Source organism: Ammodytes marinus (assembly GCF_949987685.1).
Source record: "Ammodytes marinus genome assembly, chromosome: 24".
In the NCBI taxonomy this organism is placed as follows: Eukaryota; Metazoa; Chordata; class Actinopteri; order Uranoscopiformes; family Ammodytidae; genus Ammodytes; species Ammodytes marinus.
Window position 1 is genome coordinate 4,138,238 of NC_137228.1, and position 27,236 is coordinate 4,165,473.

The 27,236-nt window shown below is 41.8% G+C and overlaps 2 protein-coding genes across 2 annotated transcripts in view; one reads left to right on the plus strand and one right to left on the minus strand.

Moving 5' to 3' along the window:
* LOC307269991 (gamma-aminobutyric acid receptor subunit beta-3-like) overlaps positions 1 to 22,508 on the minus strand; it is a gene marked incomplete at both ends in the record, with an annotated part of 58,766 nt that extends 36,258 nt beyond the window's left edge. Inside the window, one exon of the mRNA XM_080053113.1 lies at positions 22,345 to 22,508. Within this exon, the coding sequence (XP_079909239.1) occupies positions 22,345 to 22,508 (164 nt within the window). The remainder of the gene's footprint in view (positions 1 to 22,344) is intronic.
* LOC307269992 (gamma-aminobutyric acid receptor subunit alpha-5-like) lies at positions 1,141 to 26,402 on the plus strand (the record flags this gene model as incomplete). Its single annotated transcript, XM_080053114.1, has 9 exons — positions 1,141 to 1,208; positions 2,027 to 2,148; positions 4,876 to 4,943; positions 5,465 to 5,685; positions 9,961 to 10,043; positions 17,967 to 18,110; positions 24,184 to 24,336; positions 25,215 to 25,426; positions 26,082 to 26,402. The coding sequence occupies exons 1-9, from the start codon at positions 1,159 to 1,161 to the stop codon at positions 26,400 to 26,402; spliced, it is 1,374 nt and encodes a 457-aa protein (XP_079909240.1). The 5' UTR covers positions 1,141 to 1,158.
* Positions 26,403 to 27,236: the final 834 nt, after the last annotated feature.

Here is a 27,236-nt window from a genome sequence, read left to right on the forward strand (position 1 = left end):
GTGGTGTGGTGGTGAATCCAGCAGTCACCACCATTCTCCGGGGCTAGAGGGGACATAGAGCGAGCAGGCAGCCCGTGGTGTGATGCGTTTGCTGCCGCCACCACCACCACCACCGCTGCTTCTGATGCTGCAACACCTCTGGAGGCGATGCAGGGAGACGCGGTGCAGGCAGCAGGCAATAACGGTGTAAGCCTATAGGAGGAGACCAGACTATACTACAGTACCCACACCGCCTTATGACTGGGAGTGTGTGAGAGAGAGAGAGAAAGAGAGAGAGAGAGGAGAATACAGTCCATGGTTGAAGAGAGCATTCTTTGAGAAAAGGAGGGCAGACAAATCGACAACAAGCCAAGGGGATTTTAGGTGATTGAACCTGAGATCATCCTCCGACAGAAAGAGACCCCCCCCCCTCCCCTCCTCCTCCTCTAGCACCCAGCCTCCAGTCGCTGTTTGGGGGGTAAGAAGAAGAAGAAGAAGAAGAAGAAAAAAAAAGCCCCCCCTTAAAAATAATCCATGGTGGATGTGGTCATGGATCTGCAATCAGGTAACCCCCGTCTCTATTCTATTCTATTCTATTCCCCTTGGGGCTCTTTATAATTGGACACAGGTTTTTTTTTTATAGGAATAGGAATGAGATTCAGTGTCATGTATTTTGAGAGTAGAAAAAGGTGATGGGGAGAAAGGGTGGCCCATATGAATTGTAATGCGTTGGATTTCAAACGCAGTGAGTGGTGGTGGATGCTTTTTTTTTTTGCACTGCAGAAAACAATGTCCCCTCTTTTTAAATGTGTTTTTTTTCCTTTAGTGATGTACACCGGCCGAGCATTATTGAGAAGGACTACACCGTTGTGGATGTTAATGGGATGTGAAAGAGTTAGCACATTGCAGCCCCCCTTTTTACTGAGCAGAGGTTGTCCCGCTGGCTTGATTTAGTGATTCTAGATGGAATGGTCTAGCCTCCTGTATGCCGTAAAGAGTTCATTTGTGTGAGTGCCTTGTTAGAATTCCTAGCCTTTTTTGTGTTTATTCTATTAAAATGTGAAGTGAAACCATTGCTTTGTTATATAGTGGCTTTAATGATGATTTTTTTCTTTTGTCTGTGTGTGTGGATGTGCAATTACAGCTCCGTACAAGAAAGTGAGCAGAAAAATATCAGTCATGGCAAGGCTGGTGCTATCCGTCCTGCTCCTGTGCGGCTGTCAAAATAGGTAAAACTAACTAACCAAGCTTAAATGTTGAGCTTTTAAAGTGGAATACTAAAAACCTAATAATTGAGGGCACTTAAAAGTGTAAAGTGTATACTTACTATAAAAGCAACTTCTCTGTAAGTTGCCGTTTACTTCATAATATTCAATCACAAGTTTATATTTTTCGCTTTGCAATCAGTGGTCTGGTCACGAATTGGGCATTTTTTTGGAAAATTAAAAAACCCTGGGATTTTTTTTCGTGCACATTCCATTCCTGCCTAGCTCTAGAGCCCCTTCCTCTGTGGGATTGATCGAGCCGCACTCTGCTGCTACAGCACTGCTCAAGTGGCCTGAGTCCTGCACTCAAGAAAAGCAAAAAAAATAGATCTCTGGCTATGGTGCTTGTGCTTGTGAATCACTGGAATAGTCTGCTCACATATTTAAAAAAAAAATCAAGTTTGTAACCTCTTCCTAACCTGTCTCCCTCCCCCTGGTAACTCTTGTAGGCAACTACAATTAATATATATATTTTTTTTTAAATGGCAAATCTTTCTTGTTTCCTAGCCTAAGAGCTCCTTTCCATATTTATAGGGGGGTAAACTCATTTGTTTCTATTTGGATCACATGTCAGAGCCTTAACTCGCCCCACTGGTAGTTGTGAGAAGCACTTATGTTCAATTATTAATCAGGACAAGCCGGTCCTTAATGCCGCAAAGCAAATGAATCACAACAAATCGTGTCATGTGTGTCTGACGGGCCCGGGGGCACTAGTTTAACTAACTCCAGGCTGTTGGTGTTATCTTTTTACTCTTTGTTTTTCCCTGTTCCTATCCCTTTAGTCTCTGCCTGACCACAGAGGCTCAAAAAGAGGCAGCAGCCAATGACAACAGCACAGTTTTCACCAGGATCCTGGATGGCCTGCTGGATGGCTATGACAACAGGCTCCGGCCAGGGCTTGGAGGTAAAGGATCTCTCATTTATACAAGTGCACATTAGGCATGGGACGATAACCGCTTTCAAGGTATGAAAAAGTTTCAGTGCCGCCATTATCTCTGTCATACCTGCGTGTTCTAGGACCGAACGTATGACTCATACGTTCGGTCCTAGAACACGCAGGATGTTAACATACAAGTGTATTAATGTTCAAGATATTCCTGCATCATAACCACTTTTACTAGAAGAGAAATGTGAAGAAAGTGAGCATGTCTCTGAAAGTGTCTCTGCTCACTTAAAGGAACACTTCACCCATATGGAACAGGCATTCTATCATTATAAAATCGCTATTATAATATAAAGAATGAGGTTTTTCTTCCCTCAATCTTCCCTTGGCCCAGCTGTCCTGTTAATCCTAACCCTACATTTTACCACCTGTGATGTCATGCATGGGAAAATGTAGGGTCAGACAGTGAGACCATAAAATCACTCTTTCTGCCTTTTCTCAGGCAAGGATGAACCGATTTCTAAAATGTTTGCACATTTATACTACATAGGATCTCAGAGTTCAATACACCTTCATATTCCAACCGGTGAAGTAGGTCTTTAAAGGACTGCTTTGTTGAGAATAATTCAATTGTTTTCATTATGTTATCATACAAGTTAATTGATGTTGCAATACAGTATTCTATATGTTAATACCGCAATACCATGAAACTGTGGTATTTTTGCTTTTGCATAATGGGACCATGTCTAGTGCACATGCAACATTCAAGTAGCCTGGAAATCCAGACCCTGATATCTTGAACGATAGAGGGTCTGGCCACGATCAATAGTAATTTCCAACTCAAGGGGCGGCTCCTACTCGTGCATTTCAAATGCCACTGCACGCAGTTGGATAGCACTACAACCAATCAGAGCGATGCACAAGGCGACGTAAGCCCCTTTCGTTTAGCGAACAGCTGTTAAACTGTTAAATTAAACGTTTGCCGTTGTCGGTCGGCAAAATAGAACATTCCACTTACTTGCTAATGAAAGATTTGAGTGCCGTCTTCCAAATCGTTAAGGGTCGAGGCCAAAGCAGTCTCAAACTCACACAACATATCCGCAGCCATCTTTGATGTTTACTATCACGGCTTCGACGTCGCATGCACGTCACTGTCATCATCCGGTTACGTCCTCCCCAGAGTACCATATAAGGGGCTCTGGCGCGCCCATATTAGATAGAACCAATTGAAACCATAGCCAGATTTCTGGTTTTCTTGATAAAGCTTCAACGGAGCGTGTCCAGACCAACACGCGCAGCAAATTTAATTTCCCAGCGCCTAGTGGCAGGTCTGGGAATGCCAGGCTAACATTCAAGTCCTTATAATGCCAAATCAGCGCCTCCTAGCATGCTAACCCTGACCTGCTAAAACCCTAGCCACAGGCACTGGTTCGTGGGATACATGCTAGCACACTGGCAGATAAAAGGGTAGAAACTATGCGGGCAGATGTTAAATTTGCTTCGCCGAGTCAGCCAAGGTGTGGCGCACACACACAGACAGACACATACACACACACACACACACACACACAGAAATACACACACACACACACACACACACACACACACACACACACACACACACACTCAAACCCACACGTGTTGTCGGGGGAATTCAGTCAGTGTGTCCTTTAAGCACAGTGGCGTCGAATCACATGCAGTCTTTTCGTGTACCATGCTAAAGGGGAAAGTGGTAAATCAATCAGGGTCAATCTTTCAACACAGCCCTGAATTCAGTGTGTGCTGCTGTGGAGGTTTTTTTTCTTTCTTTCTTTCTTTCCACGCTCCTCACCCTGGCAACCGGCTGCTAACCTTGAGAGCCAAACAAACTGCCCATTCAAAGATGGATTCTATTCTCCTTTTTTTTTCTCTCTCTCGCTAAGCATCTGCTGGAATGAAAACCCTGACTCTCTTTCTCTTAAGGGTGTGACAAGATTTTCCAACAACCACCTCTTTATTTTTTAGATTTAACGTCGTGTGTCCCATCCATGTGCGTATAAGCCCCCATAATAGGTTGAAACAAGGCATTTTTTTTTGTGTGTCTGATGTGTCATCACACTCGCTCTCACATCCTGGTAACAGTTACTACCCTTGACAAGAGCGCCTATAAAAATATAGCAGAGGAAAACATTCAGGGTCTTCATTCAGGATTCAACAAGCTGCTGTGCTCTCACCGGCGAGATCCCCATTGATATGCATAGGGGAGATTCGCTTGGCTTTGCCGGCTGATAATGTCAGGAGTGATGTTACTGTTGCTATCCCTTTGTTAGACCAGGACATGTAGGAGAGCAATGCTTCTGTTCTGTAGCTACCTTGTTCAGTGTATTGACTAGAAACGGGATTGCTGATATTGATGGCAAACACTGATTGTTTCACTCAATCATCCCCTTACTTTGACCATGAGGAGTTATACAGTAAATGAGAGATTTTACCTTCAGAAATCTATGTGTTTTTCAAATATCAGGGGACTCGAGAATGTATGTAATTATATTTAAGTGTTAAAAAAAGCATTATCGATACAATATTTGTTCACATTCATAAAGATTTTCATTACATTGCCGTTTTTTTATGAGAGTTCCACACCTCAAACATTCTCCCCTGTATGTTCTCTCTCTCTCTCTCTCTCTCTCTCTCTCTCTCTCTCTCTCTCTCTCTCTCTCTCTCTCTCTCTCTCTCTCTCTCTCTCTCTCTCTCTCTCTCTCTCTACAGAGAACGTCACAGAGATCAAGACCAATATTTTCGTCACCAGCTTTGGCCCGGTGTCCGACACAGAGATGGTGAGTTGCATTCACACAGACACACACAGACACACACAGACACACACACACACACACACACACACACACACGCACACACACACACACACCCTCTAAGACCATACCCTCTAGACTGCTGTAGGTATTTTTAGACGGAAACATATATTTACATTTAATAAGACTGGCACCATTGCCCTTGCTTTTTCCCTGGGAGCACTCTCAGGTCCCAGTTGTGTCTTTTGAAGGCTATTTTGTGAATTAGATCAAATTGAATGTGCTTGACTTACTTCTTACTCTCCTGACCCACACTCCAGTGTGCATATACAGTATGAAACAAGAAGAGGCTAGTTCAAGGTGTGATGTTATGACGATATTAATTAGTAACAGTATTTTGTAAATGTATGTCTACTGCATGCTAAATACATTCTTTTTATATAGTATGCTGAATAGATCAAAGAAAGAGTATGCGATTTGGAACGCAGCCTACATATAGTAGAAGTCTCTCAAGTATTCTCTTCTTGTGCTTTTTATTTCTCTTATAGGAATACACCATAGATGTGTTTTTCCGTCAGAGCTGGAAGGATGAGCGCCTGTGCTTTAAGGGGCCCATGGAGATGCTGCCATTGAACAACCTGCTAGCTAGCAACATCTGGACCCCCGATACCTTCTTCCTCAATGGCAAGAAGTCCATAGCCCACAACATGACAACGCCCAACAAGCTGCTGAGGCTGAAAGATGACGGCACTTTGCTTTATACTATGAGGTGGGTTAGAACACAGATTTTGGACTGAATTGGGGAGCTTTCATTCATTTCAAATACTCATAAAGAAGGAGTTTCGTAGCACAGTATTGAATCTCAGAATGAGAAGAGGACACTTAGTAGCCCCACCATTTTAATTGGAGGTTGGGAATGGCAGTTTGAAAAAAAAAAGTACATAGAGTAGAAGAAAACAGCTAGCAAAGGCCAAAACAACAGAGAAAAGGTATTGATAGAAACCCTCAGTGTGTGACTCGGACTGTGGTAGAATAGTGTCACCCAGTGGCCATTCGGAGGAATTAAGATTTTTTGCCATTTTTACTACAGGATAAGTAAAGTAAACAGCTTCAATTCAATTCAATTCCTTACGTTTGTGTTGTTTTTAACTCAAATTGAAATATTTTGATATAAATAAAACTCAAATATTATCGGGAAAGGGTCTCTTTAAATGTAGGACAGGAAAACTGCAGAGGGGGAAAAGCATGCATTATGAAAAAGCAGCCTCATTGTGAACTGTTTTTGGCAAGTTATTTAGTAATACATTAAAACGAAGGGGGAAAAAGCAAAGAAAGAGGCCAATAACTCCAGGGTGAATACTCCCAGCGTTCCAAATCTCATAATCTTTCATTTTTCTATTATACATACTACATCTGACCATAAAAATAATCTAGTTAGAATGCAGTACGCACACCAATTGGGACTATTCTTTTGCCTATTTATTTCATCATAACATTATGCCTTGATCTTGCCTCTTGCTTGAGACTTCATCGATGTGACGTCACTTTCGGTGTGAACTGGATTGTGGATCAGAATCGCCCAAACAGCATGCTGATTTCAACCCTAACAATATCTGACGGGTGTAGTAGTAGACAATCCGGGTATTATTAAGCATACTAAATCCGACCACAATAATTGGGATATCCTAAATCTTTTTTCTCCCATACTAAATAGCAAGTATGGGTATTGGAACGCAGCCACTATCTGATTTTTCGCAGAAATATCAGTAACATTCTCAGTTTCAAAAGGTTGACGAAAGAATAGCAAGAAATAGAGTAAAACGAGGCCATTGAAGTAAGTAAGTCTCCACTGTTGTTGAGTTGAGCCGCCTACAGTGAGTGTAACCACCGAGCAGGACTCGGCATGACCTATGGACCAGAGAATTAGAATAATACTGTGCTTATCTTTCAGGAGTTACTGTAGGGACTTAAGAGTGACTGTATCACGGATGAGAGCACTCTATCTGATACCAGTAGGCCCACCCATAGGCACAATAATGCAGGGTGGTTGGAACAGATTATCCATATGCAACCATACCATGACATATATACATGTCCCAACATAGTGAGTATTTATAGTCACCTCTTTGTCACATGCACCGAATACACACACACACACACATACATGAAACACACACACACACACACACACACACACACACACACACACACACACACACACACTCTGGCGCCTTTTCAGCACTAATCAGTTGTAGTGACAGTCAACTTTGACCCCCAGGGCTTAACATAGCTATAGGGGATTGCGTGAAACGTGTGTGTTCCGTGTGTGTGTGTGTACGTGTCATTTTATGGAAATGTATGCATATACAGTACATGTTTTCTGTATTTCTGAATGCAAATATGAACACTGTGCGTAAAAGACAGAGGGAGAGAAATTGAGAGAGAGAGATAGTTCTTTTTCCATAGTCTAAAAATGGAAATCAGATTCCCCGCTACAGTTGAAATGAAGCAAGCACTAGGTTTTTTGCTTTTAATCGTCTAATTGTTACAGTACTGTGCTTGACGGAGCTTAACCACATGCAGCAGCACTGATTTTGATTTCCTGAGTAAACACACACACACACACACACACACACACACACACACACACACACACACACACACACACACACACACACACACACACACACACACAAACACACACACACACACACACACACACACACACACACACACACACATACAATCACACACAAACACACGCACAAACTCATCAGCTGGTTGAAAACTCTATAGTACCGCGGCTGTGAGGGCATTATCCACCATTATCATAAGGTGAAGTTGAGTCGCCCTTTTTCCACACATACTACTAATGGCATGCTGACCACTGGCCATTCTTATCTAATCATTAGCACGTGCTATCATTCTGACAAAGTGGGAATTATAGTCAGAGGCCCTTGTTCATTGCCTTTTTGTCTTGTGAACAAACTACATTTTAGTTTTTCAGACACATTTCACAACCACTAAAGTAAGCAACTATATCTTCACAGACATCCCCTGTTAGTAGTGGGGCAAGGCCACATGAATAATTAGAACATGCTATCATAGCCAACAGCTATGTTCTCATTTATAGACACTCTTCCCTCTCCCTCCATACAATGTATCTTCCATGACACAATATAATGCAATTGGATTCCCCTGCACTGATGTGGAAGGCAAGCTGAGCCCCGAAAAACAGTGCAGTCTGTGGGGACCAGAGGTGGCTAGTTATGCTTGGTTCAACTTTCGCAAACTTAATTGGCATTCCTCGTGTGCATACAGATACATACTGTACGTGTGGGAGTGTTTTGAACCATTAAGTAGAACATGTCCCAAGAGGATTTTGACACATCTTGGGTGACACGGTTATCATTAGGATTATGATATTGATCAGTAGAGGAGCAAGGGAAAATAATTGACCTTATTCCATAAGCTAATGCAGAGAGGTTGCTCATATGGTTTACAGCAGACAACACACACCTTTGCAAGAGAGGCCTTGTATTGTTATGTTATACATGTATGCGTCTTTGCCAATTAAATTCAGGTAATCCGCACGTCATCACATCACTGCATTGCTGTTTATCATCAAGCCAAAATACCCCCAGAGGGATTTGATTCAATCTAGGGCAGATATAGCAACAACAACAAAAAAGATATATAAAAAAAAGTATCACAAAAAAAAACAATGACAGTGATGTGTTTTTGCTTGATTTGCAACGCTTGATTTATGTAAGCTCGCAGCTCTTTCAGGACACTAAGAGATAAAGCATCATGGCTGCTAAAAATGATAGCGCCACGTCGATTGTGAATGACTGGCAGAAAATTCAATTCGAGAAAAACAGCCATGGTTGTTTGTGTGTGTGCGTGAATGATTCAAACGTGTACTGATTGAATCTACTCTTCACTTCACCTCAGGTCCTCTGTGATTCAAATGTTCTCTCTCTCTCTCTCTCTCTCTCTCTCTCTCTCTCTCTCCCTCTCTCTCTCTCTCTCTCTGAGATACAGTATAATTGACAAAAAACTGAAGTTCCCCTCTGTCTGTTATGGAGAGGTGAAATAACACAGACACTCTGCGACCACCAGGGGGTAGTATTGCCACTGTAATATTAGTGGTGTTGAGAGAGTGGACGTGTCTTTGTTAAAGAGGACCTATGATGCTTTTTGACTTTTATGACCTATAAACGTTGTTATGATGATTCATAGTCATGCTTAACCATACTAAATTATCAAATAATGACTTACATGCATTTCGACATATTCCCTGCTGACCGTCTGGGGTGTCTGTGCAGAGCACTAAACACTATTCTAGCCAGTCGAGAAGTCACGTCTACATGCTGTCACTTCCCTGTTCGCGTCTGCCTCGCGCCCTTATAGGTCCATGCTCGCGCTTCCCGCCACTGAAAGTGTTCTGGAAGGAAGGTAACCAATCACAACGGAGTGGGGTTTGCAGGAGGGGGGGGGGGAGGGTAGCGGAGATTGCCGAAGCACAGGCGGAGGCAGCGGAGATGCCCGAAGCACACACACTCAAGTGTTGACAGGACGTGCTGGATCGCCAAAATAAGAGAAAGAGCTTCCCGAAAATCTACATAGTTTTTTGTGATGTGATTCGTGTCAGGTTGCTCTATAGCAGTGTAAAACAAGAAATTAAGACCAGAAAAGTAGTATAATAGGTCCTCTTTAAACTGTTATGTGAGGGGCTGAAAAACTCATAAATAGCATAGTTTTCTGGTCATTATTGTTGTTGATCCCGAAATAAATGAAAATAATTATAATGTGGACTTTTTCAGAATATCGCGCTTTTAGTTTATGCCACCTTCCTTCAAATTGTTTTCAGTGCCTTGACATTTGAATGACTAGCTGTATATGTGCATGTAAAATAAGACACTAAAGTAATCATATACAGCAACTCGGAATGTTTTTTTTCCAATTATAAAATGGTGACGGCTAAATTAAGACAATATTACATGGCTAATGGATGTGTTGTGTGTGTGTGTCTTGCCTCTAGACTGACGATATCAGCAGAGTGCCCCATGCAACTGGAGGATTTCCCCATGGACGCACACGCCTGCCCTTTGAAGTTTGGCAGCTGTGAGTACAATCCCCCGTATACTTTAACGTTCATCTTGTCAACTACTAATCTCCTAGCTATTATGATATACAGTGGGTGATATTCAGTCTACGGCGCAAACAATTAAATACAGATTTTTGAGACGAATAAGAAATGGTTTTAGACAATGCTTTGGTATGCTGCTGCAGTCAGTGGCAAAGGCTTTTATTTTGGAGATTGCTTCCCTTTACATTCAATTCAAGCAATGTCACTTTACTGCAATCCGCTATGGCTTTATAAGCTTCATAATGCTACATGGTAAACTACTGTTTATCATGTAAGAAAAGATGCTAAGCTAACATAACTGCAGCACCTGAATGCTAGTGAAATAAAGTGAGCAAGAGTGAGTCAATAATGTTGCTAATGTAAGCCACCATAAGCTACCTGTCATGCCAGAAGATGCCTGTAGCAACAAAACCTATGAGTGCACTGAAGTGTGCAATGATGCTCCTTATTGCTTATGAATCGTATAGCAAGAATATGTATAGTAAGAGGAAGACTGTGACATTATAAGAGTGTGGGTTTGCTATTCTTCACACCACCAGCCATGTGATGCAGTGGTAAAACTTCACATTTACCTTCATGTATTTGTGAATCGACGGTGGAAGAAATTGTGAGTTCAAGAAGATAAACAGTGCATGCACACTGACTTGAGATCAGCATACGGTAATAAGCAAAGCAGTAAGCTCGAGGAGTTTCCTCAGGGAAGACCTGCCAGAAAGGATTATTGGTCTGGTTTGGTTCAAGTGTGTGTGTGTGTGTGTGTGTGTGTGGTTGTGTGTGTGTGTGTGTGTGTGTGTTTTACTGTATCAGTCACAATCAATGTAACAAACTGGAAATTGATTCCAAACTGGTACTGTTCCTGGTAAATCTGATCAAATGAACTTTTATTGATGTATATATACAGTATCTTATATATGTTCCTCCCTTGCAAATTCTATTCAAATGACTTTGGAAGAGGCCACTAAGAGCTCAGTGGATTGAGGATGTACTCGCATGTTCTCCAACACTTAATTAGCCCAATGATCTAAAGGGTTTTCCCGCAGTGCCGCCTTAATAGTCTACAAACTAGATTGGATTAAGACATATACCGAACTAGACACTCGAACGGACCGTGTCACTTGTCTGAGTATACATGGCCCTTCAGTAATCGGATATTTATATATATATATGTATATAAATGATTATATATATATATATATATATATAAAATATTTGTTTATATTTATATTTTGATATACTATCTATGCAATAACCCTACTATTTTTTTTACGTCGTCTCCTTCCACTTCCTTGTGAAATCCTCTGCAGGGATTCTCGAGCAGGCGCAGAAGCAAACTCCGATATGCGATGTCCGATCCCTTTATACATGCACAGAGAATGCCGACTATGAACGCGTTATCTAGGTGTTCTTATCCGACTTCTCTTGTCCGTTATTGTGCCGATTTGTGTGCGAAGTAGATCGGATGAAAGGTGTTTACATGCATTTTAAAAGTCCTGTTGAAGTCTTATTTGTGTAGTTACCCGATTATGAGTCTGCATGTAAACGCACTGAGTGTGTGTGTCCTGAGTTGCCCTGGGGGTATTTTAAAGACAAGATCTGGCTCAATACTGCACCTGAGGAGGCCCCAAAGCCAAGCTAATTGGATGAGGATCTTAACCCACCTGCTTTCCCCCTGGTTTGTGTAAAGTGAAGCACATTTGACTGCAATCCAATTAGAGTGTTTGGTAAACTCTGACCTAACTACTAGCCTCCAGTGCAATGCCCGGCAGTGCCCTTAAGAGGAGTAATGTGTTAATGCCCTCACTGCATTTTTACAAGTGTATTAGCGAGGAGAATAGCTTTGGTTTTCATTGTCTCTTGTTGTAGCACTGATAAAACTAAATGTGACCTAACCACCTCCTGTAACCTTTGTCCTGGTGGCATAACGCAGCATAAACTAAACCTATATGCCGTTCCTCTATTACTAAAACATGGTCATATATTTAAACCTTGCATGGCAAATAGAAGAAATAAATAAAAAAAGGCCACAATAAACATAATCGCCAAACATGCATTTTTTTTTTTTTTTTTTTTTTGCAGTAATCTGTGACAACGCTCAACAGTATTTCGACGGTATCCGCTGTTTCGTCTTTGTCATCAGTGGGATATGAAAGGACACTGCATCCGGTGTAATGAAAAATGGGCCAAATTAATCCCCTGTGTTTGAAAAAAAGAAAAAAAGAAAGCCACCAAATCTGTCCATCCCCTCCACTATATTTCAGAATATCATGATTTAATAGTTCAGTCCTGTCCGTTCACAGGCATAGAGCAGTTACACTGGGAACACAAGGGTTTACTATATACCAAAACCTACAAATCCAGATATAACACTCTTTATAATTATTTTACAGTCCATAGTTTGGAATGAAATGTAACTGTTTAGTTTGGTGGGTGTGTATGCCCATTTACTATTTATATCTACATTGCAATTACTTTACAAATTTGAGTCAAAACTGAGATTACAGTTACTGCTGCTATGTTAAGCTAACGTTGGCATTTTTATTTATTTTTTTGCGCTGTCATGATTTGTTTTATCACCACATTTAGTTTTGTGGAACAACAAATTGAAAGAATGACCACAAAATCAATTTCATTAAAATGATATTGTTCAATTACAGATAAGCTGTGTATGGGTAGGTGCAACCCAGCTAGTGCTGTGAGTGCACTAAGTGTAATAGCAGTTTTCTACATCACCAAACCAGAGCGGGGTGAATATATATTTATATCCTGAACAAGACACCAAAATTCCAAGCCCATTCTTAACTTAAAGGTGCTACAAGGAACTTATACATATTTCTGAAACTGTCACATTTTTCCTCGGATGATCATAAATGACATGTAACAGCAAACAAGACCATCAGTGCAAAGAATGCTATTTATATATCGTTTTTCTTAATGCCTTTGTCATGGGTACGCTCACCCAGGAACACCAGCTTGCGCAGTAAAACCACTCTACCGCTTTTGTCCAAAGGGGGTGCAAGAATTAACATAAACTGTAAGTTCTTCAGAGCACCTTTAATTTGTGCTAAATATCTGCATTTTGGCTTTGTATGGCAGAGTTATAAGCCTAGCCCCGGGCCACATTTAAGGAGCATACAGTATATAGTATAATGCAGGATATCATATGTAGGGGGTCAAACCTATGGACAACCCTGTGCTGCCACCGTGCGGCCAAAACAATGCAGTACACCCTAACCTTTCAGGTGGGTGTGCCCAAACGCTAGCCTGAAGCCCCACCCCAGATGACCCCGGATGACGCCGGGACTTCAAAAGCACCCCCGCGGCATTATTCTGTCTTTCTGGTGGCGGCGTTAGCTGACCCATATAGAAACAACAAGTCTGTACAGACCCATAAGGGCCCTCTTCAGCCCACAACTAACCACCACGTGTTTTACGAAGACTATCTCCTGCGGCCGCGGTGATACCTAAAACAACAGTGTGAGTTAAAACTGTTCCGTTGGAACGACCAGAAGAACACTAGGAAACAGGCGGGTTTACCGAGAAACTGAACAGAAACCTGCCTTTGGACCAAGGACGTAAGCCGGTCGAGTTGTCCCCGACCGCAACCACTACACCCGGGAAGCAGGCGAGTTTACCTAGAAACTCAGCCTCTCGGACCGCGGATTGGACCCGACCGAGTTGTCTACGATCGGAAACCCCCCCCGCACAAAATCAGCGAGCCCTTTGCCTTTTTCCTGCGATCTGAAGACCGCAGAGATCACCTCACCCGCTCCCCGAACGCCACAGGCGCGGAGCCTCCGTCTCGTGAGCCCCAGTCCGGAAAGGATTGGCTGCCCGCCATAACGACGACGAGCTACTGGAAACTAGCTGTCCCACAAGTGAGATTTTGGCATAATAATTACCTGGGCAGATGTTTAGTTTAGCATTACTTTTTAAAGTGTGAACAATACTGTTTATTTTCGATTCTGTGTTTGCTATTTTTGAACAAGCTGTGATCTATCTCTGTTTGTCCTCTCACCAACGGAGAGTCAGGACGTTCAGCTGGTCACTTCATTCAACGCTGCAGTGTGGTTTTTAAGTCTGCTGTATCTTTCTTTCTCCCCCCTTCGCGCTCAAGCGTGTTCTTTCCTCCTCTTCCTCTCCTGCACGCACGTACACACACGTTAGATAACCCTTATGGTGGTCTTTATTGGACATAATTGGTGTTAAGATCTTTGATAGAATCCTGTTTAAAGGAGCGAGTGATTTCGAAATCCCCCGCCCCAGTCTTCTTCTTGGCCCTTTGTTCTGAAATAGACGCCATGTTGAGTAACCGTGGTAGCTACTTCCCCCTACCGGGTGGAATTAGAATAGCCTAGCCGGCAGCCATTTTGTGGCATTAATAACCTGTTTTCGATCGCCATCTGGTGCCTGTCGTCCTAAGTCACGTGGGAGCTTCCCCCCCGTCCCTTTCCTTGCTTCGCGTCACACACTCACTCACACACACACACACACACACACACACACACCCCCCTCACACACTCACTCACATACACATATACACACTCACTCACTCACACACACACACACACACACACACACATTGGTTCATGGCTGTATAAATAACAATGTTCTAGACGTTTTCTTTGATTAAGTGTATTTGCTTTATGCGTATAAAACGGATGTTTCCTTAAGTTTCATTGTGTTTAAAATAAATGTTCTTATATTGTAACTAGAAGTGTTTGTGATTTATTTGTGTGGATATTATTGGAGTGTCAACAATCAACAAGTAGAAGGATTCTGTAGCCTTCAGAGTTTAAGATCATATTACCAAATTTATAATAGTAATTATTTGATTACATTATTATATGGAAATGATCATTGAGACTAGGATTTATTAATGTTGATTCCTTTAACTGAACATTAAAGTAATCAATATTTAAGAATAAACCATTGATTAAACGAGACAATTTGCTATTATTTTTCCATTCTTAACTGAATGGTGGTGCCCCTTTTGAACTTTAATAAACTATTAAGGTATTATTAATCATCAGATTAATTTCTAATAGCAGAATTAATCTGAACCACCTGTACCCGCTACACATAGTAGACAGTGAGGTTGGTCCAGGTAAAGGGCAACTAGTCTCGTATTCTGGCCTACAGTACTTGTATCCTAATTAAGCTGCTGGCATTCAGCCATACAACACTGACATATACACAGAGTCAGATAGTAATATTATGTGGTACATTTAATGGTGTGCTCAGTAATATGGAGCATTTCATTAAAGATGCAGTCCTTGTTCTTAAAGGAGTGACTTACACATTTTGCAGGTCCCAGTAATGAGCATTGGAATCTTTTTAGTGCAGCAGACACAAAAGCTATTCAACTCTGTCGGGAGAAACCATTTAAAGTTTGAAAATCACATATAAATCTGCATCAGTAAAAAAGGCTGCAGGTTGAAGCCAGCTCATACAGACAGAAAACACTTTGAAGAAGAAGAATAAAACTATATTTTTATGGGAAATGACAACATAATTCCCATAATCGACATGAAGCAAAACAAAAATACCAGTAAAATGTCTGACTTCCTCATATGTAAATACAATTAGTTGCTGTGGTCTGAGCATCAGTGACATTTCTATATTTTTGAAACAATGGATAATTATTTTAGATGGAGGAATCATGTAAAAGGGGTTGCACCTACCAATTCATGTTATCACCAGATTGTATTTTGCACCGTAAAGCCAATTTGGCCTGGTATTGTCAGTATGAAAATGAGAAATGTCAGACTGTTAATTGATAGGACAGACACACTATACATACAGTACATAAATACATTCACACACAGAGAGACGTCTACCTTGTGAGACACAAACATTTAAATTTGTTCAGCACAGCTTCCCTGAGAGTGGGCAGAGCGACTATATATTAGGACGTGATGAGTTTGGCTGAAGTTAGTAGCTCCCCTTTGCCTCTTAAACACAAGACAGGGCAGCAAAGCATTAAGCGTGAAGTGTTGAGAAAAAAAAATTGGCAAAGGTGCACCGTCCTCCCTGCCAAAGACTTTAGCTCTTCGTGCTGTGTAAATGAACCACACCTATAATCCCTTATTCCAATCTAACTACCCCTACAATGATGTGCCCTGGCCTGGCCTGGCCTGGCCTTAACAGCGCCCCAAATACAGCATGAACGCTTCCATACATTGTACATCAAGTATCAAGCTGGCAAGTCAGTGAGCACCCAGGATAGAAATAGTGATGGTAAGAATATCTTCTGTAAACAAGGCCAGCCAACTTCTTTAACTTAAAGGTACAGTGTGTTAGCCTGGAAATCCAGACCCTGATATCTTGAACGATAGAGGGTCTGGCGACGATCAATAGTAATTTCCAACTCAAGGGGCGGCTCCTACTCGTGCATTTCAAATGCCACTGCACGCAGTTGGATAGCACTACAACCATCAGAGCGATGCACAAGGCGACGTAAGCCCCTTTCGTTTAGCGAACAGCTGTTAAACTGTTAAATTAAACGTTTGCCGTTGTCGGTCGTCAAAACAGAACATTCCACTTACTTGCTAATTAAAGATTTGAGTGCCGTCTTCCAAATCGTTAAGGGTCGAGGCCAAAGCAGTCTCAAACTCACACAACATATCCGCAGCCATCTCTGATGTTTACTATCACGGCTTCGACGTCGCATGCACGTCACTGTCGTCATCCGGTTACGTCCTCCCCAGAGTACCATATAAGGGGCTCTGGCGCGCCCGCCAGATTTCTGGTTTTCTTGATAAGCTTCAACGGAGCGTGTCCAGACCAACACGCGCAGCAAATTTTATTTGCTAGCGCCTAGTGGCAGGTCTGGGAATGCCAGGCTAACAGTGTGTAGAATTTATTGGCACTTTTCACAAAGGACTTGGTAGAAAATTGGAATATAATATTCACGTCATGTATAATCGCTTGAAACCTAAAGTGTTTTTTTCTTTAATTTCGTTAGCATGAGCCTTTTGTATCTACTAAGAGCGGTGCTTGCCACCATGGAGGCCGCCATTTTACACTGCCATGTTTCTGCAGTAGCGTGGACAAACTTAACGGCCATATGCATTCTTAAAGTGGGTTTCCTGGGGAAATGCATCTGTTGGAAGGTGAGGAAGAAGTACTATAGAATAAATAACTAAATACATCTTCACTTCATCACTTGATATTGTGGACAAACTTGAGGCAGTGGTGGATGATACCATCTTTAGTAACTAGCTTCTTGTCCTTGAAGGCCACCGTAGCTTCTGTTTTTATACGAAAGTGTGGGGGTTATACAGGGAGCGTTGCACTTTCACCACTAGATGCAACTAAATATTCGCATTTCACACACCGCACCTTTAAAATGAAATAAATCAGAGTATTCCAGAGTGTATTTCATATCCACAAGTGTGATGATGCAACATAGTTAATCTGACTTTGTCAGTCTGGTTCCTCCACACACACACACACACACACACACACACACACACACACACACACACACACACACACACACACACACACACACACACACACACACACACACACACACACACACACACACACACACACACACACACACACACACACACACACACACACACACACACACACACACTCACACACACACACACACACACACACCAAATTCTGTTGTTTTTGGCCCTTAAGCCTGCAGTCTAATCAAAAAGTGCTAGACAGATTCAGCAACCAGCAGTCGCTCTTAATACACACAATAAGAATCTTATCCGGGCAACGACCCGAAAAACAAACTGAAAGTTCCTCGTAGCACCTTTAAAACAGAGGTAGTTTTTATGTAACATTTAACACGCATTTTCAAAAGTTTATATATATATTTAAAATGAGCACATTATTCATTTAAAGTAATCCTTGATTTCTTGTCTCCCTTTTAGATGCCTATCCGGTGTCAGAGGTGGTCTACACATGGACTCAGGGAGCGGCTAAGTCCGTGGTGGTGGCAGAAGACGGTTCCAGACTCAACCAGTACCACCTTATTGGGCAAACCGCTGGCACAGAGGACATACACACCAGCAGAGGTGTGTGTGTGTGTGCGTGTGTGTGTGTGTGTGTGTGTGTGTGTGTGTGTGTGTGTGTGTGCGTGCGTGCGTGCGTGTGTGTGTGTGTGTGCATGTATGCCTGCGTGCGCATTTCTATATAGATGAAGCCGTTTATTTTGAGTCACTCTTAACATACAAAGTCCCACCGCTGTAAATACTCCACATTAATCCACACGACTGAAGACAGCCCCCAACAAATACACTATTTAATCCTGTTTGAGTGCCCAGCTGTGCTAGGGAACTGACTTGAAACTGTAAAACTCACTCACTGCATTTGCTACTCATTTTGAGAGTCTCTTCTTTTATATTTTAAATTGCTTTTTGCGTACACATTCATTACACACATACGCGTGTAAATGAATGCCTTACCTCTTACCTTCTCAAAAAACACAATATGAAATACATTATGTTTTTTTTAAATGTTAAGGGACTCTAAAGCATTAGGGTGACTTTACCTATCAAACATTGTTTTGGTCGTTTTCGTAACAGCATTTTCAGATAGGTTCCTCCCCAGTAAGTAATGGACTTTTAGAAGATGGAGTCACTGTTCATTAGAAAGGGCTGACTCAGCTGCAGCACAACAGGGCCCTGTTTGTCGTTTAAAACACTTTTTTACAACCCACCATTTTAGGGTTAATTGAAGAAACTTCCAGTAGTAATTACAACTATTTATTTTCCCTCTCTTTACTTCTCACTCATACATCCACCTTTCCTTCGCACCTCTTTTACTCGTGAAAAGTCCTACTATGTGATGCATGGTAAGTGTAATAGCAAATAACGTGATGTAACTAATTCTAGATTAGAAGAGGAAAAAAAGATAGAGATGGGCGTGCGAGGCCCGAGAGTAAATGTGGGAAACATTATCAGAGGAGATCAGAGTCAATAAGTGGAGGCTATAGTGGAGGAGAGTAGCCTATCCCTCACACAACCAGCTGTCTACAGGCCCGGACAGCCCTGTCAAACAACACTTATCTCTAGCATGAGCCCCATGCGCGCGCACACACACACACACACAAACACACACACACACACACACACACAGACACACACACAGAGAGCTAGAGAGAGAGAGAGACCTGAGACCTAGGGTTAATCCCCCACATCCAACCACCCATCAGCTTTTGCATAAGAAGATGACATCACAGATCAGTGGAGGGATTGGGTTGGTCGGGCTGTCTCTGAGTGTATCTGTGTAGCTTGGTGGATGGTTTGTGTGCTCTTGGTACATTTATCTTTGTAGAGTACCAAATCTCCCCACAATTATGGCAAAACAAAACCCGACAAAGTGCTGACATTGTGATGGTGCAACACGGATGACCTGGTTAAATCTAGGTTGCATCTGAGCTACGAGCGGTTAGGTTAAGGGCTAGTGTTAGGGAGAAACCTTATATAAGGCATTGGTGAGGATTCAGGGTGTTTCTTTTTGAAGTTTTAGAATGAAATAAATGCTTTTGACATAGAATTTAAATAAGGTCCTCGGATAGAAAGAAAACATAAATCTGTGTGTGTGTTTGTATGTTGGGATTGGGCAGCCTGGCGCTCTACACAGGGATAGGGTGGGGGTTGGGGTGCTGAAAGGCATCTGCTTAATACTCTTATGTAAAACGGAACTGTAATACACTTCCATCCAGTATCTAGTAGAATCATTATTAAAAGAGTGGATTTCCCCCCAGTTTTTTCTTTTCTTTTTTTCATTTATATATTTTTGCGCCCACAAGTGAAAACCTTAGTTTGTTTGCTGGCTGACTCAGTGGTTTTCAGCAAAGGGGGTTAAAGGGTTCGTCGAGGTATAGTGCATTGTGGGCCTGGCTTGGAGGGCTGATTCACTGGATGCTGGATCAGTTGGCATGTTGACCAGTGTGCTAGTTAGTTTGACCGCTTGATATAAAAAAAAAAAGCTGGCTTGAAAGGCCGAATGTCTGGGTTTTTTAATGTCTACTTCAACTCTTTTTTAAACCATTGGTTGCCGCAGCCTTGAATGGGCAATGCAAGGGATGCCAAATATCATGCAACAGTCAATAATGTACCAAATGTGGTAAGGTACTATTTCTTTAATCAAGTAGTCCTGTGGGAAATTCAACTTTGACTTTAAATTAAAGCGGCCCTGTCATTTTTTTAGTTTTTTTTGTAGACTATTATGTTTACATTTAGTGATATTAACTAAAACACATGTTATGCATCAACGGGGCCTGCCAAACCTCTGACTCATAAAGCACTTGCAAAGGCTTTTTCATTTTGGAGGAGTGGGTATTTTAAAGCATGCTAGTTAGGCATGTTTGCTAGCTTGTTTATAACCATCAATTTGTCAAAATGTAGCTGTAAAATGCAGAGTAAAACCTTCTGTTACATTGCTAATGACACCAACTGTCTTATATGGGTGATCAAGCAAAGACCAGGCATAGACAACATTCCATCCTATTTCTGTATTGAAATACATCATTTTCAAAATAAAATTCAATGCAATAGTCATGGTCATTGCATATGTGCTGATCAGTTTTACTTTGACATTGCGTTATTGCCACTACATCGTCAAAAAAGCTGCCATCTGGTGTGTGCTGACTTGTACAAGAAAGTGCTTAATAGTATCTGGGAATTGTATTTAGCTGAAGCAATACAAGGTACACCAAAACATCCATCCATGCAGCTCAAAAGCTTGTGTGTCTGGAAGGCCTCCAAATCAGTGGTGGAGATGGCTGATGAGTTTTTCAGCTCAGAGGGGTCACAATCAGTCCAGTAGGTTAATTTACTTTAAGCATGTGTTTGACGCCCTTTGCTTGGAACTTACCCACACCAAATGCGTCGATTCTTACATAGTGAACTTGCGTTAAATGGAATATTATCACCTTGGAAACAACTGTTTTTAATTCTTGTCTCTTTGTGCCTTACATGTATTTGACAACCTGCAACAAACATTAGCAACAACATTCCACAGTACTTTGTATTGCATGTTCCTGCAACACGACTACAATTATGCTATGTACAAGTCTGAAAAGCTATGTCATTTAAAGGTGCAGTGTGTAATATGACATCATCAAGAAAGTTCTACAAAGTTCTAGAATGCAACGCTCCCTGGGTAACCCCAACCCTTTCGAATAATAACAGAAGCTACAGTGGCCTTCAAGGACAAGAACAATTCTAAATTTTAAACAATGCACCTGATGACATTCCACCTATGACACTTTCAAGATGGCGGCACTAGGCCTTGGTCCAAAATATGCAGAAATATGGACATATATGAGACCCTTTCTAAAGGAAAAAATAATAATAAAAAAAAAAAATTCAGCCATTATGCACTAAATTAAATGTACTTATGGATATTATAATTACTTTCTACAAAATCTGCAAGGAAATAAAACCCAAAATTCTACACACTGCAGGTTTAAGTCATGTAACAAGTTTCAAGAAGATACACCAATGGCCGCAAATGATTAACAAACGATCAAAGTTGTAGATCAAGGGCAATAAAAGTCCCCAAATTAGGTGTAAGTAGCTTTCTTTTTGCTCTGATAAAAAGTGAGAGGCACCTGTCAGCTGCTTAATTCACAGAAAACATGACAGTTCGCCTGCTCTTTTATCAGGTCTTGACAAAAGTAATGGAGCACTTGTAAACTTGAAACATTCTAAATAGGAGTCAATGGATGACTGCCTGGCCTTTATTGTGTTGTGGGACACTTTGTCATGCTGGCTCTGGCTAAAAAGGCCTCCACGAGAACCTCTCAGTTCAGTCAAAAAACTGTATGCCTTTACATAGGGAGATCTAAATGTGAGGTTTTCAGAATATTGGGTCAACATATTTTGCAACTGTTTAGTAATGTGTTGCAGGCTTTAGTCAAACCATTGACAACGGCTTTTTACCAAAAGTTGAAAAAAACTCCAGCAGATGTTAGCCATCTGTTGCAATGATCTAGCATTTCATATTGGTTTTTAGTGAAAAAAACTCATATGGATGTCCAAAAATATTGAATGTAATGTTGTGAGCCTTAAGGTACTTCTTTTATTACACAACACGCCCACACACACACACACACACATGAAGAAGGAGATTAGTTTAAAAGGATATTACTAGTCCTGTTGGCAGACAGCAATATCCTTCCTTAAAATAACCCATGGACTCTAAAAGTAGATCAGCGACTTGTAACTTAAGAACTTGCTTCTTACACCCGGTGGTGTATGAGACAGTTGAATGCTTAAAAAAAAACACACAGCTACTCACCAGTTGACCAGCATTGCAGCATTGTTATCCGCTATGAAGGGGAGCTCCGCTAGGGCGTTTCGAAATAGAAATCCCTGGGAGGAAAGTAGTAAGATCCACCAGCATAGGTACATGTTGTCCCCCCTCTTCCTCATTCGTGGGCCCCCAGTCCTGTCGGGATCCATGCATCAAGGGCAAAGGCTCGCCCGGGATGTCCCAGGTTGGCAGCGTATAGTAGGGCAGTAGTGGTAGTACAAGTGGATGGGTTATAGTCATGAAGGCGTTAAAGGGCCCAGCTCCAGGTTTTTTTCTTGCAGCAGAAACTCACGCTGTTGGGGGTCCCCTGAAGTCGGCATGGTCGTGGAGATGATGTCATCAGGTGTGTTTTTGGCCCCGCAAAACCACAACAAGTTTACTTCACTTTCCGGCTGCTGTCGGTGGATTCCCCGCGGTGCATTTTCTGAATTGCTTCTCCTCGCTTACTCAGACACATGAAGACATTTTGAGCGTTATTCCTGTGAGGGGGGAATAAAACGGAAAAGCTCAAAACTCAAAAAAAAAAAATTAAAATGTCCACGTGGTTAGCCCCCCTCCATATCCCCGACAACAGTGATTAGCAGCAGCAGCAGTGAGTGTCCCTCTCTCTCCGTGGCTTAGATTTTGGTCCTGGGGTGTGTGTGTGTGTGTGTGTGTGTGTCTGTGTGTGTGTGTTTGCGTGTGCTGTCGGCAGTTAGAAATCATAGCTTCATGTGGGTTTTAGCCGAGTGTGTGCGTGTTGACCGTCTGGATTGGCAGTGGGCGGGACTCAGTAAAGGATCCCGGGACAGAAAGCCCTCAACCCCCCCTCCTCCCAACACACACACACACACACACACACACACACACACACACACACACTCCCTCTCTCTCACTGATGGCAGGATGCAGATTGTAACCGAGGATTAGGGAGGTTCAAAAATCCGATTTTGCCTGGAGAAAGCCTTGTGTATTACTCTTAGTGTGTGTGGGTGGGTGTGTGTGTGTGTGTGTGTGGGTGTGTGTGTGTGTGTGTGTGTGTGTGTGTGTGTGTGTGTGTGTGTGTGTGTGTGTGTGTGTCTGTGCGCGCCCTGGTGTGTGTGGAATATAGTCATTGGGTTTGTTCATAGTTTAGCAGCGCCCGTGGTCACAAACGACTGCTGGGCGAGAGGATTTTTTTAAAGCCTCAAATGCAATCTTCAGTTGTTTGACTGAATATTGTGTGTCCCCTCTCTCTCCGTCCCTCTCTCTCTCTCTCTCTGTCTCTCCCTCTCTCTCTCTCTCTCCCTCCCTCTCTCTCTGTCTCTCTTTCTGTCTCTCCCTCGCCCACAATTGCTCTGTCTCTGGATTTACCTCCAAAATGTCACTGCCCCCATTGTCGGAAAAAATCCCAGACATTTACCACATCATAATGTATTACGGTGTGTCCTCATATTTTTTCAGTTTAATAATGGCATTTGTAAGTCCGGTTTATTTCGCCTTTGACTTTCAACTGAATATGTTTTTTATACAACCTGCGATTATATACAACCTTCGATTGCTGGAAATTTATGACACCTACTTTATTCTTGTTTTAATCCAATAATTGAGCACCAAATAGGGGATACCGGCAGATTTATCGGAATCATAAAAAGTAATTTAGCCATTATGATTATGTTATCCTTTGTGGGAACCCCTTAACAGCCTTTTGGTTTTGTGTGAAGGAGGAGGTCAAATCACCAATGAATAATTCCAAACCAAATTAACCTGGTGCTTCGCTTGCCATTTGGAGACGTCCCAACCTTGTTTATTGTCCTTTATCTAACTTTATACCTTTTTTTTATTTCTTTTTTGTCCGCCCCTCAGGACAGTATACAGTGATGATGGCCCACTTCTATCTGAAGAGGAAGATTGGATATTTTGTCATCCAGACGTATATGCCCTGTTTCATGACAGTTATCCTGTCCCAGGTGTCATTTTGGCTTAACAGAGAATCCGTGCCTGCCAGGACTGTATTCGGTGAGTTTAAGCTTTAATATTTTACTCATTTTACCTGTCATGCACATTCACACACAATGGGAGGAGAATAATAATAACAGTGGCTCATTGAGTATAGCAGCACTGTCTGCAGTGTAGCCGGCAGTTAAGAGATATTAAAGTGCTCACATTTTTTTGTCGAGTGAGAGGTCTCCTTTCGAGGCTGGCTTATAAAACCGTTGTCCTTTTTCTGTTACATGTTTTATCTTAATATGCTTTTTATTTGGGGATATGGGTTTTGATGTTTAAAGGCGCACTATGAAGTTTTACGGGGAGAAGGGGATTAGTTTACATTTGCAGAGCCTGCAGTTAGTTTACAGGACATTCTTACCATAGGCCTACATGTAATTCTTAGTAGTCTATATAATAATTTATCATCATAAATCAAGACAAAATTATTTTGAGGCACGTGGAACCAAAAGTAAGACTAGAATATGTTTGGAAACAAAACCGTTGGCCCTGCTGCTGTAAACAACAACAGGGAGACAGTAACTTTTTTAATTTTTTCTAAGATTATCTTTTGGCATTTTCAAACTTTATTAAAAGTACAGAGTTGAAATGGGGAGACAGGGAGAGACGGGGGATGACCTGCAGTAAAGGTCCACGGGTTGGATTTTAACCTGCGACTCCTGCAACGAATATGGTACGCGCTCTATCCACTACGCCACCGGAGCGCCCCCGAGACAGTCACTTTTAAGGAAGCTTTCTAAGTTCAAACAGTGTTCCAGGGATCCAAATTACTGTAATTAACGTTTGTTTACCATTCATGAGAACATACCTTTGAAAAATGAGCCACCTCTCTGATACACCCAAAGTTGCATAGTGCACCTTTAAACCCACCACTTTTTGTTTTTACCCAGGTGTGACGACTGTGCTGACCATGACCACCCTTAGCATCAGTGCCAGGAACTCACTGCCTAAAGTGGCCTACGCTACAGCCATGGACTGGTTCATTGCAGTGTGCTACGCCTTTGTCTTTTCGGCCCTCATCGAGTTCGCCACGGTCAACTACTTCACCAAGAGGAGCTGGGCCTGGGATGGCAAGAAGGCCCTGGAAGCACAGCACCCTAAGGTACTTGTAGCTTGTGTGTGGGCATACATACATACATACATACAGTTACTTTTTATCATCTCCATTCTCTTCCAGACAGGCTGCTTTTTGCTTGTGGTAAACAACTTGTGGTAAAATAGGTCGTCGTTTACACTTCTGAATAATTTCATCACCTTCATTTTCCGTCAGTTACGTAAGCCTTGCATGATAATTAAATTGTTTCAGATGGAACTTTTAAAAAAAAAACCTTCTCGGTGTTGCGTTTGAGGACGCTCTGAAATATTATCTGATGTTTCACATTAGGTGTTGTATTTATGAGCTATGTTATCAGAGCCTCACACCTAGAGGAAAAAAACAAAACAAGTAATATATATATTCCGACCAAAAATTATGTTTTTGCACATGACTCTAAAATCTGCTGTGCTGAACTTCCCTGGACAAACCATCATGGTATAAAACATGGAAAATAGTTGAGACATTTTGGGAAATATTCTTCTTCTCTTCCTAAATTGGAGCCAGCCCTGTTTTCCAATACTCGAAACGATACAGTCCAGACCATACAACTACTAGCTTTAGTTTGGTCTGGCTGTGTGAGACTAGGGCCAAACAAACTGGTAATACCATTGAAAGATTGCAACTGTTTCACTGCTTTACTGTAATCTGTCCCCGCCTGTAGAAACGGGACCCCATGGTGCTGTCCAAAAAGCCCAACAACGTGTGCTCGGCGGTGGGGGTCAACTACTGCACGCCCACCAACCTGACCAAGGACCTGTCCATCTCCACCATCTCCAACTCCACGTCAGTGCAGCTGCAGCTCCGCGCCTCCTCCTCGGACATCAAGATGCCTGACCCCAAGAAGACCTACAACAGCGTCAGCAAGATAGACAAGATGTCGCGGATAGTCTTCCCCGTCCTCTTTGGAACCTTCAACCTGGTCTACTGGGCCACGTACCTCAACAGAGAACCCGTGGTGAAAGGAGTGCTCACTTCTACGTAATCCTTCTCTCTTTTTTTTTCTTTCTTTCTTTTTCTTTCTTTCTTTCTTTCTTTCTTTCTTTCTTTCTTTCTTTCTTTCTTTCTTTCTTTCTTTCTTTCTTTCTTTCTTTCTTTCTTTCTTTCTTTCTTTCTTTCTTTCTTTCTTGAGACAGAGAGAGTTTGTGTAAAGGGAAGGAGGACTTAAAAGGAATTGTTGGAACTTCTCTGCTCCTTGACAAAAAAAAAATTCGAAAAAAACAAATATCTTTGCGCTTGAAGAACAAGACCAAACTATACTCAACTATCTAAATTCAAGCACTTTGAATGGATGGATGCAAGGCTGTGAACAGAGTCCCTTTTCCTGTTTTTAATGAGCCTATAAAAAATAAAAAGAATTCTCGATCACAAAGAAACTGCTTCTATACGCGGAGGAGAGTGGGTGCTTTTTGCTTCCTTCCTCATCCATCCTGCTGCAGTTTTGCATGACGCTCTCTTCGAAAACCATGGACTCCTCTTTGTCTTGAATTGCCGACCATGTATATGTCATCCACTGCTTCACATACTGTATGGGAAGTACCCTTTCACCTTTACTACATGATGAAGGATTTTAAATTCCACTTAACATTGGCATTTTCTAGCAATTTCAGCCTACATCGAAACACTTCATATTCTTATCATCGAGGCTTGAAATGCACTGCTATGGAGATAGAAACACTTGCAATATAACATGCATTTTGAATTTGAAGAAAAAAATGTATTCAAGAAAATGTTACCTAATTCCACATGGTGTGGGAAGAAAAACCCCTCTTAATGCTGCAAGTGCATTAATAATGAAGTTTTTTTTGTCTTTAAAAAG